This window comes from Apteryx rowi, unplaced genomic scaffold, assembly GCF_003343035.1.
Source record: "Apteryx rowi isolate R43461 unplaced genomic scaffold, aptRow1 scaffold_411, whole genome shotgun sequence".
NCBI classification, from domain to species: domain Eukaryota; kingdom Metazoa; phylum Chordata; class Aves; order Apterygiformes; family Apterygidae; genus Apteryx; species Apteryx rowi.
In genome coordinates this window covers 467,120-481,008 of record NW_020450632.1, presented here as the reverse complement: position 1 = coordinate 481,008, position 13,889 = coordinate 467,120, and the positions used below count along the sequence as shown (strand labels likewise).

Genomic DNA, 13,889 nt, shown 5'->3' with positions numbered 1-13,889 from the left:
GATGCATAATGTATTGCACTCTGGAATTGCAATGTTAAAAAGTAATGTGAAATAACATATTAGGATAACTAAATATGTATTCTTGGAAACTTTTTAGTCTAATCTACTATGAGCAGTTAAAGATACCTGACACTTCTGTTGACTAGATAAGTGTGAAAGTTTAGTATTTCTAATAGCTGAACACTAGTGCAGATTTTTACAGCTTCTGCTTTGGCTCCCTTTTCATTAGTATTAGTCACCTAATGGGGTAGATCTAAATGAAAGAGTAATTAATTCTCTTAACTGCATAAGGTCAGTGATCATGTAATCTGAACTTTGTAGACATGCTTGCACTAAGTAAGCTGATCTGTATGGTAAGGAGAACAACCTACCTTACCTGATCAAATTGCTGAATGAGAGAAGAAACTTACAGTGTGAGGAGGGGAGCTAAATTCTGCATGTTGGGGGGACCTTCAATTGAATATGAGAGCTCTGGGCCTTGCTCTCTTTGGTCAGTCCTCAGTTACCCTATTAGCATAGTCATGCAGTTTTAATTTAGCAAATTACTCTGAAATTTTCTTTTAAATAGGTAGACTTTTCTCCACATGTTGGAATGTTCTAAGAGTGGTTTTTAGAAGGACTGCTCGTTGACCTTAATGAAGGTATCTATAACTGAATTACTGTTTCCATGCTTATTCTTGTTGTTCTCTCTCTCTTTACGCTTGCAGGTGCTTGTGAATGATTTTTTCTTAGTGGCATGCCTTGAGGACTTTATTGAGAATGCTCGTCTCTTTATATTTGAGACTTTTTGTCGCATCCATCAATGTATCAGCATCGGGTAAGAAAACACTTTTAATATAACATTTTATAAAAATCGGTCATGGATGACAGTTTGACAAACAGTGTAAACTTCAGTGGTAAACTATTCAGTCACCAGATGAAATGAAAATCATTAAAATCTAGATGGACAGTTGTCCTTCCAGTTTTATAGAACTAATGTGATATATTTCAATTACAGTAATCATGTTTTAAAGTTGAATTCTTTTGCTTAACCTAAAACATGCACCCTCCCCAAGCACCCAAAAAACCTAACAGTGTTTTCAAGCTAAAACTTCCTCATGCTGTTAAATTATGTAGAAAGGTGAGAAACATCTAATATAACTTACAGTTACTGCAGAGGTTGGGTTCAATGGCAGCTTAAGACACCTAAAGTTAGTGTCTGAGTGAGGTATCTGTAGTCTCCATTACAGTCAGTGGAAGATTAGTTCCTTTGCTCTGTGGAATCCAGAAAGTAAATGAGCTCACCCTAAATTAGAAACTATGGAGTGTTGAGTTGTACAGCCTTCTTCAGTGAAACTGAAGAGTGACTAGATCACTACTGGATCTAATGGAAATTTAGAATGTTCTTATTACCAAGGATATCTGTCACTTGCCCAAAATATATTTTGTAGAAGCAGACTTTTCAAATGGATCAGCTCCAACACCACTTGTCTGGAAATTAAGTAGGAAGAAGGTGTTATGCATTCTTGTGATCCCTCTCCACTTTGCCTTAAAAAAAAAAAAAGTGAAAAATTCTGAATGTATAAAAATATCTGTGGTAAAGAACAATTCAGAGATCCTTGAGACAGCAGAAACCTAAACTGGTAAATCAATCAAGTTCAATGCAGTTTTGTTACCTGCTTGTATCCAGAGCAAATACATGCGTCTGGTTATTCAAGGAAGCAACTTAAAGCTGCTTGATTTCAAAAGAAAATGTCATGCTAGAAGATTATCTTAATGAGTTTGAGTTCATGGAAAAAATCACTCTTATGTGATTATAGTAGAAGAGAGGTCAAAATTTTTAATTTTATTACTCTTAATCTCTGTTTACTATGTGACACACTTGCCTTCAAATGCATTTGGGAAATAATACTTTATCCTTTATATCAGGTAATTGCTGTCCTTAATATTCCATTCCTTGTGGTTCATTTTTAGAGATTAGTCTTTCAAGTATATCACATAATGAAGGCTTGAAATACCCAATAGTGAGAAGTTCAATACAGAAGTCTGTGAAAGATGACCAGTTTGTTGGTTGGAGGATTTTAATTAGCTGTAATGTGTTGTTTTTTAAGCATGCTAATGATGTTAAACTGATCTAGAGCCATGAACAAAATTTTCCATACTTAGGTTCATTTTTTTAAAGGAGATTGCTTAAAGTGCTTTTACACACAGTATTAAAGTACTGCAAATTTAGGGATAAAAGGGTTTTGAGCAAGTATTCTGAAAAAGAAATATGTTGTTAAAGCTCTCTTAAGAATGTGTTCTTGGGTAATATAAAACAAAAAATATAAAATATAAAAAAAAAAAATATGGAGTGACCTACCTTTCCTGTAAATAATTCTTAATATTGTGAATACTGCATATCTTCAGGTACAAGATTTTAACAAAACTTGAAGTTTAAGGGGGGATTTGGGCAGGGGGATTGTTGTTTAACTGCAGGCTAGATGTCATTCTAATACATCTGATCTGAACCAGAGCAGAGAAGCAATGAGCAGAGATTCTGGAGGATGCATCTTAAGTATTCTTCAAGTCTTTCTATTAAAAGATACTGATAAATTTTAGCTAATATGAAAATGATTAATTATAGCAAAAATAGGAAGCTTTATTTAACAAGGCCCTAGGTAGATGTTGTAATTCATTTAGCATTTGTTACTTATTTTAATGCTCATACTATTTGTTTCATCTTATTTCAAAAAGCAAAATGTCACAAATATGGTATTTCAACTTCAGTAGGGTAAAAAAAATATTGTAGTTACTGTTGTCTCTCCTTGTTATGGCCAAGTGATTCATAAATATAGGTAGTAGTGTCTCTATTTCATAAACACTGTGGTGTGTTCTGAGGAAAGTGATAAACTTCCAGTTGAGACATTTATTTCGGAGTTGGGCATGGACATTTCTATCATGTACCACTCCAGGTAACTGCATGCTCAATCAATTATCAGTGATGAGATTCTTTTCGGTAGGTTGTTGTGTTTTAAATGATGGCATAAACCTTAAATTTCTGCAGAAATTCTGACAATCATTAGATTGGGGCTTAATAAATAAGACCATAAGTATTTCTTAGTGCATTTCAGACTTGTTTTTGAAAAAATTGGCCACTTAAAATGCTTCTAATTAGAAGTTTGACTGAGGTGCAGTTCTTGCATTTGTCTATCCACAAGTGATTTCCACTGCTCTTCCTGGAGTTGAAAACTAGTTGGTTGTACCACAGTGCTTGATAAGTACTGTTTAAGTATTCAGAAAAAATTTGAAAACAATTAGTGGGAAATCTGCTATTCCTTATGTTAAGTAGAAAATAGATGGCTCATTTAATTTTTTTTAACTACTTGCATCTGTTAGGCAGCTGACATTTTTCCAAGGACATAGTTGCTTTATCAGTTGTAATTTTTTAATTTATACAATCCAAATCACCCTGCAATTAATTTAATGTTTGAAATATGCTTAATAGGGAGTAATAGATTAAATTGGTTCAGAATGTGATTTGGTTAGCATGAAATGCCTGTATTTAATAGAAGAGCTGAGTATGCTTCATTCTTCTTTTCTGTATCTTTTCCTTCTGCGGACAGTGCAAAATAAGTTTGTTTATACATGAAGATGCATGGAATTCAGCAAGCTTTCATTTTAAGCAAAGGAAAAACCTAAATAACATTGTTCTAGCATGAACCAAATAAGTGAATCTCCTTACAAAACAAAGGAACCAAAATATTTCAAAGAAAAGCTTTTGAAATCACCATGAAGATTAACTTGAAAGGATAGAGACTATATTCTTTAAGTATTAATCAGATTATTTCATTATAATTCCTTTTATTGGATACCAATTTGTAGTGGGTATCTCTAAAAATGATGAGAAACCGAAGACAGCTTTTTCATGCTCCTAATCTTTAGGATTAGTGGTGTCAATATATGAATCTTAAGTGGGTCACTGTTACTCGAGCTGGTAAATGTGTGTTTGGGAGCTAAGCTATGACTTCTCTCTTGAAAATATTAGGTGTATGATTTGAGTATGATAGGAGAATACTGTTTTTTGTAACATAATTGCAATCAGGAGGAAACTTCAGTGTAATTCCTCTGAGAGAACAGAGAATGCTTTTCCAGCAGCACGTGCTGCTCTACCAGCCAAGTGTCTCCTGCCTTGTGCGCATCCAAGCGCTTCAAGGGGTGCTGGCTGCTTCAGGGTAGCCTCGAAGGGGACCCTAACATGGAATCTAGTTGCTGCAACTGCCAAAATAAGGCATCTTCTGTCTCAAAGGTCTGACAGTGTTTTAGAGTTTTTTCCTTGTACACATATCTTTGTTTCACTAAAAAGGCAGTTGTATTGTTACTTGATAACTTCAGGGGGGGTTTAGGTTAAAACTTTGCCTCCGTGTAAATCTTAACAAGGTAAAAAAAACAATTCTTACATCCCTTTTTGCCCTCTGTTTTAATTTTGTAATTTGGAAGTTCTCCAAGTTAATGCGCAGGAAGAAAATACCTGTATGAAAGCTGTACAAAAGTGTGTGACTTCTGTCATGTAGCTATATGTTTGTTGGTATAGCTTTTTTTTTTTTTTTTTAGTTAACCAAAAAAACCCACCTCTGCCTGAAAAAGTTGAGCTAGTAAAATTTTTCGACTTGGATAAAGAAATTTACAGCCTGTGATCCCTTATGTAAGAGTGGTAATATGTAGGTACAGAGAAACTAGTTTGTATTCCTTCGTTTTCAAAAGTCCTCTTGCGGGTTGGAAAACTTCCTGGGCCATGTTTACATCACCCCATGATGGGCGCAAGAGGAGTGCGTCTGCAGAGTGAAGCAGTTGTTGCTGGGGAACCTGACATCCACAGTCCTCTGTGGCTTCTGTTTCAGACTAGGTTAAGTTTGCTCCCAGGGGCTGAGCACCACTTACTGTTAAAGCACTTTAGATACACTTGCAGCACATATTCTAGTTCAATAGAAGAATCTAGTTTTGATGCTGTTTTCACCATAAGTGTCACTGTTCCCTGACATGGATCAGTGTGCAGAGCAGGGACGACTGAGAGATTTGCATTCCTGATCCAAACTTAAGTGCTTGTGTAGATGCTTGTAGCTTACCCAGTTGACTAAGCTCATCTCTGTTGGCTCCCTTTAATAGGAAAAAATAGAATTACCTACTAGATGGTCCAAAGCACTTTGTGGTTTCTGGTTTGGAAATATTTTATCTAGAAGTCTGTGCCCCCTCTCCACAAGTACTCTAGGCCAAGATAAATGTAAAATCAGAGTACTGTAGGTTGAGAGGGACCTCTGGAGGTCATCTGGTTCAATCCTGTGCACCCCACTACCACTCAAAGCAGGGCCCCCTTGATACTATGTTATGCTACTCAAGGCCTTGCCTGGCTGCTTTTTGTTTATCTCCGGGGGTGGAGATTTCACCATTTGACTCCCTACATAGGTAGCTTAATCCCCAAAGTAGTGGCAGTAGCCATTCTTGTCCTCATCTGAAAGAGGAGTTATTTTATATGAATCATATTTATATCTCTAAAAGAACATACAAAAATCCCCCCCCCTTTGTTTCAAGCTTGAATTTCTTTAGTTTTGAGTCTGGCGCTTAACATACTAAAGCAATGCGTAGTTTCTTGCCTACTGAAATATCTGTCTCATTCTGCCTAGGTGGCTCATAATTCTGCAAAAACGTACATCTCTGATATCTTGTATTCACTTGTCTGCCTTAACTCTCTACAACTAATTCAACCATACATTAAGAGTTTTAATGGAACAGAAGTAATCAGGATCGGATTTTACTTCCCATTGCTTTGCCAGCCTCCAGATACCTTGTTGCTCATTTGTTGTGTCACTTCACTGAAATGAGTTCAGTGAGTGTAAGTTCAGTATTTTAAGTTATGTTAATTTCTTTCTACTCACCTCACTTCATTTTATAGTTGGGAGATGTATGAAAGATCAAAAACATATAGGAGAAAAGACTACACAGAAATTCTTGTTAAAGGTGCTCATGTTTGCCTGGTAGATGTTCTGATTCAAGAAATGTTTTGCGTGTCTTCCTGCATTGCAAGATACTCACTTTAACTTACTGTGTCTTCAGCTTTGGGAGAAGTAGCGGAAGTTCATGTCTTTAATTACCATTTGATAGCATATGAGTTTTAATGGCAGTTTAAAAATAATCAGTTTATGAACTATTACAGTATGATACTTCCACATCTCTTTGAAGCATTGCCTGTCACAGTCAAGTTGTCTTTTAGTAATGCATTGTTCTTAACACCGGTAGTTTTCTTAAAAGTTACAAAATTCGGTCATTTTCATCAAACCCATTTGTAGTGGATTGGTAAGATCTGAAAATCTTGTGTATATGTAAAGATGACAAAAACTCCACATGCTTTGGATTATAATAAACATCTCACATTTTGCATACGCATTTACTTGCAGCAGCATTTGAAAATTTAAAATTGTTTTCTAACTATTTTAGTAGATGCTGCTAGGAACTGAACAGTTAGCACTGAATTACGTAGAATAATAAGCATCTAGAGGAAAATCGCTCTTTTAGGTGGTGGAAAAATACGTTCAAGCAAGAGCCTGTAAACTGGTGAGAACTTGACCTCTTCTGCAACTCCAGCAGAGCCGCTGGCTTTTTGGTAATGTCTGCTGCCCTTACCTCATATTTGTCACCTAAGTCTGGAAGCTGATGGAAGAATGAGAGTTACAAGTCTCCTGTGTGAGCCAAATGCCAGCAGGAATTCAAGGGGTTGACTAGAAAGCCGCAGGAAATGCCATCAGTGGGAATTATGCCTGGATAAGAGTGCAGGTTTCATTAAGCATTCTCCCCCCACCTCCAAACCCTCCTTGAAGATGCAAGAAGTTTGGGTAAAATCTTCTTGGACCAGTGATGCAGCTGACCTGTCTTCTATACCAACCTCTGAAGTGCTGTCTCATGGCACTTGTTCCCAAAACTTCAGAGTGAGCTGCCAGCTGCATGGTGTGTTACTGCTAACTGAGTTAATGTGAAACACTTTGCTGGATTAATTATTCTAAATTTTCTTGACTGCTGGCAGGATTAAAAAAAAAAAAAAATCAAAGTTCCCTTCATAATTATGGTTGGTGTTTTATGTTGTGGTGAAATTACTTAATAAACACTGAATTTGCTATATAGAGTAACTTCTTTGTTATAAAAAATATATATATAATGGTGAACTGAGTGATGCTGGTGAGGAAAAGCAAGGGAAGCTTGATATATCCTCGCCTGTCAGTTATAGACAGTTCTGGTTCTTTGGAAAAGAATTCTTAAAGGAATTATTCTGTTAGAGTCTGTGGGATGATGTTTGAGTAGGATAGGCTTTGTTTACAATGTTTTATCCATCAGAAACACCAGCTTCCAATCAGTCCACTAGTTTTCTGTTCATGATTACATTCTTGACTGGTGTCACATGCTAATTGGCTGCCAGAAGTATATCAGATTTATAGCTTTGCTGTAAGCTGGATAGCCATCTATTTTGGGGCAGTTTTGTCTTCTCTTGGTGCAAGTATATGAAACAAGTTTTGAATTTGTAAGATTTGCTGGTGGTATATTCCTTGCTCAGCTGTGTGCCCAAGAGCATCCCTATTCTCAAGTCTTCTCTGTCTGTGTAGACTCTTTGCAGCTGGTATATTATTTTAAGAGACTTTTGATATCTCGCGATTTTTCCAAAGAATTTTCATGTAGGCAAGGTTTAATAGGAATATTTAAAAACTATGCAGACCAAGATTTAAATGTAAAATGATGTCATTCAGAGTAAGTACTGTTTAATGCAGCCTCTTTTGCATGCATACTTGAAGATATGAATTATTCATTCATGATGTCCCAGTAGAAAGCAGCATCAGTTGTGTGGGTGTTTTGGGTTTTTTTTGTTTTTGTTTTAGGCAGGAGTGGGGGGTGTCTGAAGGCTTTAAAGCTATTTCAGTCAAGTAGAAATATGTTTTCCAAATATGTGGAACTTACTGAAGAACAGTCTTGTTTCTGCTGTGATAAATTTTGTATGTTGATTTAATTCACAACTCTCCTGTATTCCATAGTGCTTGATTGTGCCTACCAACATGAGAGGCATTATATTTCACCTTTTGATAATGGTATGTTGTCTTCCAGCATGTTGGCAGATAAACTAAATATGACTCCTGAAGAAGCTGAAAGATGGATTGTCAATCTAATTCGAAATGCACGATTAGATGCCAAATTGGATTCAAAGCTGGTAAGACTGTACCAATAAGTCCAAGTGGGTTTGCTGAATTTTAGTTAAACTTCATTCATGTTGCTCAAAAGTAGTGAGTTCTAACTTATTCTTTTTTTTTTTTTTTTGCCCATAAAGTATATTGGCTTTCATTTATTCTGTCTTAATAAAGCATGTAAGGTGTTTTGTGAAAGCTCTGAAAGTAGAGCATTAAAGGATTATGTTTTATGATTTATTATTAAAATTATTTGCTATATCTTTCCTGTGTTTTAGGGCCATGTAGTTATGGGCAACAATGCAGTCTCCCCTTATCAACAAGTGATTGAAAAGACCAAAAGCCTCTCTTTTCGTAGCCAAATGTTGGCTATGAACATTGAGAAGAAATTAAACCAGAGTGGTAGATCCGAGGTTGGTATAAGCTATGTTCTTCTGGATTTTTCCTATCTTTCTTTTTTGTGAGATATATTTAAGTATAATTCTTACCTTTTTTTCCTACCTCATCAGATCTACTTCTGACTGTTCTGGCATCTGGAATTAAATTGGAAAGGCTTATTTTCTTATGAGCGTTAGACAGTGATTCTTGATTTCTTCTCATCACTAGGCATTCCATTTTTTTCATTGTACAACTAGGTCTGTTTCTACCATCATTTAGTTCTCATACTCCTTTAAAGGTCTCCACCTAAAGGACACCACTTTAAAAGGGCCGGTTTTGATGTATGGCACTTAAAGTAGTTGTATTGCTTTTTTAAAGTTAGTTGGACTTGAACCATTCTGAATAYTTTTATACATCAAGCTAGTCATCTTACTTTAGTGCTGTTTGCTACAGTGCTGCATTTTGAGCGAGTGTTCCTCTTGCTGTGTCATTTGTAATCAAAGGCCCTATAGGTACATACGCCACTGGGAAGAGAATGAATGATGGAAGACTGGAACATGGGGGCACAGTACAAAATCCTAACACTTAAACCTATTTTATTAAGGACTAGAGAATGTAATGAGGTCAGCCAGATATTTGAGTAAAGCCAGTGAAAATAAGGAAGTGAGGAAGACCATCTGCTTTTTGCCTTTATCCACCTTAAATGTTTCCCATATTGTAAGTGAGGGAAAAGCATGAAAATTGGATGACTGAGGTCCACTAAGGACCTGTCCAAACAGACATACATTAAAAAAAAAAAAGTAGTGAGGTGCTGTTTAAAAAAATAAATAACTTAAAAAAAAGAATTTTATAAAACATTAAAACTTTTATTGGACTTCCTCAGTATTTGGCTGAAGTATTGAGGGAAGCTGACAGACAGTTGTGAATTAGTTTATTCTGTTAGAGGGCAGTTGTGTAAAGGTTGTGATGCTATTTTATTAAGAAAATATAGCTGCCAAGTTATCTTTATACTTTTATTTTGAGATTCTCTTGAACTTTTCCTTTTCTGCAGCTACTAACTCAGGGGGACGGTGACTGTACAACTTTCTTATATTGTATAATTTCTGCTATATTAACACTTACTGCAGACTTCTAGGGATCATTTAGTAGTTAATAATATATCTACTTCATAACCATACCTGAGTATTGTAAAATTTGTTTTCTCACAAATTTCAGCAACCAGGAGATAGTATAGTAATTTCTTTTCTACTGATCCTTATTTTTTAAATTTATTTTCAGGCACCTAACTGGGCTACTCAAGACTCTGGCTTCTACTGAGATACATCTGCAGAGGGGAAAAAAATCAGTTTTCATTTGACTAAAAATCACATGATAAATATGTAACTTTTTTTTTTAAGAAAAGGTAACTGTTCTATCAAGAATTATTTGAATAAAATTGGCTACTTTTAACAGTTTGTGCATCTTTATAATTTGAATAATTAAGTACTTAACTATGCTGTATAGAGAGGCTCCTTACTATGATGATGTTCTGGAGAACTCTGGATCATCGTTTACAAAATATAGCTATAATTTAAAGTGTCAGTTCCATTGCATGTCTTTGTACCAAAAGATCTGTTACTGTCAGAGCCATTTGAGTTTGGAAGCAGGGAATTAAGCATAGTGATTTGCTACCTACTGCAAATATTGCACTTTCAGATATTAAAAATAGATGGCACCAACAAGTGGATCCCCACTGAACATTTGGCCAAACTGCAGCCATCTTCTGCTCTTCCATGTTTTCTTCCATCCCACAGAAAGCTTAGTAGAGTCAAGGCTTATGTTACCTGCACTTATTATGAAACTTAGCATAATCTAAATGCAGAATGATTTGGGTAGATCTGTGTGCTTCTGAATTTTTGTTGTTCTAAAACTCATTTTTATTCTTGCACAGTCTTGGAAACTTTGTTTCAGGATGAGGCTTTTGTTTCAGAGGGAAGAGCTCTTTCAAAAGGTGTGGCTCATGGGCTGGGTATAGTTCAAAGCTTTTAGTTCTGAAATCAGAAGTTCTTAGGATTCATGAAGTAGTCCATGAAGAAAAACCCTGTATTGTTTGGCTATCACAAATGGAAGACTTAAGCTTCTGGGTTTTTTAGCCAGGCGTCTTGTTTCACACTTCATTGGGTTTCCTTAGCATCTTTGCTCTACAGAATATAGCATAGCATCTCTAAGCCAGGAACTCCAAGATTCTTCTTAGGGAGATGTGAAGTGTAGTGACTGATCAGTGAGGTGAATGTAAATAATAGAACGGAAAAGCTGCTGTCTCATCAAGCAGTTTTGCGCTTAAAGTTGAGGAAAAATTAGTGCCTCCCCTTTCCCTCACTGCAACTGTGTACTTTCTTCCCCCTCTGCTCCTAAAATTCTGGAACCCACCTATGTGTGGCAAGTTGCTTTAACTCGCCAACCCTCCTGCTATGATTTTTCCCAGGCTAGAATTTTTTGCCTTTTCTAACTAAAACTTACTGGGCACCAGCAAGATGCCAGAGCTGGCAAAGGGTGAGCAGCAAAACTTCTCATTCAGAGAGAAGGAGGGAAGACCCTTCCACCTTATGACGCAAAAATGATTTCTTGGCAGGCATTTGGTGGCAATTCTTCCTTGAAGTATTTTCTACTCTGCTGCTAGTCCTGCATTGTGGCATGGTTATCCTCTTGCCTATGCCAGAACTACTTTGTGACAATGTAGTGAAGAAGATTAGATAATTCATTTGGTCTAAATATTAGTCAAATGAGGTGAAGTGAGCTGCCTTGGTAGGTAGGCTTATACTGCAAAGAAATTTTAAATCAGCTGTATATATTTTACTTAAATTCTGTGTTCATTTTGCCTACTTTGAAGTTGTATTTTTTTATTGCTTCTTTGTAAGAAATGATTAATTTGCATACCATACAGAGGAGCCATGCTAAAAACAACAAACCTTCTTGAAGATGAATTGCAGTATTTTTGTGTTTATAGTACACTGAGGACATACCTACGTAACTGTTGAATGCTCAGTAGCGTGCACATATGGCCTTTTTAAGATTGATTCCTCAGAAATTAGCAGGGAGACTGCTTCAGTAATCTATTCCTGCATTATGCTGTGTAGTGAGAAGAGAAAGATGAACCATTTGTAATAGTGAGAAATACCTCATCTTCCTCAAACTGTTACAAATTTAATCTTCACACTATAAGAGACTCGGTGTCTGCAGTTACATAGCAGCTGGGAAACAATTCACGTGAACTGATTTGTCCATAAACATGGCATATGTCTTTTTTTAGAGGCAATTAGAATTTAGGGCAGGTTTTATTATCTTAACCCTCCCATCTCCACTCCCATGCTATGTACTATATCAAACTGGGGGGAGCAGCCCATATGCTTGAGGGCAGGGCTGAAATTGAGGGAGACCACAGCAAGCTGGAGAAATTGGCTGCCAGGAACCTTTTGAAGTTCAGCGAAGAGAAAGTACTGCATCTGGCATGGAATAACCAACCCCGTATAGTAGTACAGGCAGGGGCCTAGCTGTATAGCAAGTAGCTTTGCAGAAAAGAATCCAGGGTCCTGGTGGATGGTAAGGTGAGTTGGCAAGGTGCCCTTGTGGTACAGAAGGCCAACCACACTGGGTTGTATTAGCAAAGGGTGCAACCAGCAGGTTTGTGGAAGTGATTATTGCCTTCTATTCAGACCATATGAGACCACATGTGGGGTTCTGTGCCCAATTTTGGGCTTCCTAGTACATGACAAGCACTGATGTACTGGAGCAATTCCTGTGGAGGGCTACTGCAACAATCAGGGGACAGGAGCTTATTTATTTATTTATCATGAAGGTTGTCAAGTATTGGGACAAGTCGCCCAGAGAGGTTGTGAAATCTCTGCCTTTGCAGATAAGTTAATGAGCATCCTGATATAATTGGACTTGCTCTGAGCAGGGAGCTGTACTTGACCTCCAGAGTTTCTTTCTTACCTAAATTATTTATGATTTAATGTGGCAGGTTTATTAATATGCATACTATTCGTTTATTTTAAAGCACACTCTAATTCAATAATTTCAGTGATTTACAGCAGAGGATTTAATCTAACTTTTTGGTGTGTTAACAGTCTAGTCCTATATTTCTCATAGTTCTGAAGACAAGAAAGGGGCAAAAATCATTCTGATGTTTATAGCTTATAAGCAGAAGGTAATCAGTATATAGGACACTTGCCGGAAGTGTTTACTTTTACACAGAAGACTGTAGAATAATATGGTTGAAACAAAAGTAAACATTGGGAGTGAGGATAGTCATAGCTTCTTTTAAAGCTTTTTTCTTCCTAGGAAAGCACTGTTTTTCGCAGTTACTGGCACATTCAGWAAGCCCTTTGATTTTACAAGCAGCTTCTTTTAGACTCATCTCTTCCTCCTGTCTACACTTAATGGCCAACTGTTCCTCCTGCCCTCTGTCCCTGCTGTCATGCAACACCCTTGCCCAGAGCCCTTGTGCTGTGCAATTGTTTGTGCCTTCAAAGAGTTGATCTAGCTGTAATAAACACTGTTATGTTTCTGCACTGCGCTTACTGGCCCCTTTCACCCCATCACTGTCAGAACAATTACTCTTCCCTGACAGATGGGATTTAAAAGGTGATGGAAGTAAGCAGTTAAAGGTGGATTGTTGCTGGACTGTATAAGCCAACACAGAAAATCTGTGCAACTGGTCAGCGGCACAAGGATTCATTTTTCTTACATATAGGATTGGTTCCTTTGATGGGGGTGAGGAGCTGGAATCAGAGCTGAAGTTAGCAAGTGGGCTTTGGAGAGCAGAGGTTTCAAAGGCTGAATGTTCTCTGCTTATGCTGAGTTTCATAATGTTTCTCAACTTTTCTCTTGAGAGGTTGATTAAATTGCAAACCATAGATGTGTTGTATCCCATCACAGCCCCAAAATACTAGCTGTAGAACAATCCAGATTGCGTAATAACCATATCCCCTATTTGATAGTGCAGTCACAAAAATACTGTTGTGTAATAATTAAAGAATTTTTAAATGAGATAAAATTGGAATGTTTTTTGTAAACAGCAGGGAAATGGCCCACACGCGGCTTTTCTTTTGACAGAAGAATTCACTTTAAAAATATTCACTGAATTTTAAAGTCATCTCATTTCATCTCATGTAAGCTTTTATTCCATTTTTCTGACCTTTCATCTGTCAGGTGCACATAAATAATAAAACTGCCTGAGGATCTTAGTGCTGCTTAAGTTCTTGGCAGTTTATCTCAGATACTGTGAGGAACATCAGTTTTGAGGCTTGAGTTTTTTTGTTTTTTTTTTTTTTTTTAATATGTAAACCTTAAAAG

The 13,889-nt window shown here is 36.8% G+C and overlaps 1 protein-coding gene across 1 annotated transcript in view; it reads left to right on the top strand.

Moving 5' to 3' along the window:
• EIF3E (eukaryotic translation initiation factor 3 subunit E) overlaps nt 1-10,004 on the top strand; it is a 28,760-nt gene extending 18,756 nt beyond the window's left edge. Inside the window, exons 10-13 of the mRNA XM_026075792.1 lie at nt 708-817; nt 8,101-8,203; nt 8,456-8,590; nt 9,834-10,004. Coding sequence (XP_025931577.1) covers nt 708-817; nt 8,101-8,203; nt 8,456-8,590; nt 9,834-9,872 — 387 coding nt within the window. The 3' untranslated portion in view covers nt 9,873-10,004. The remainder of the gene's footprint in view (nt 1-707; nt 818-8,100; nt 8,204-8,455; nt 8,591-9,833) is intronic.
• Nucleotides 10,005-13,889: the final 3,885 nt, after the last annotated feature.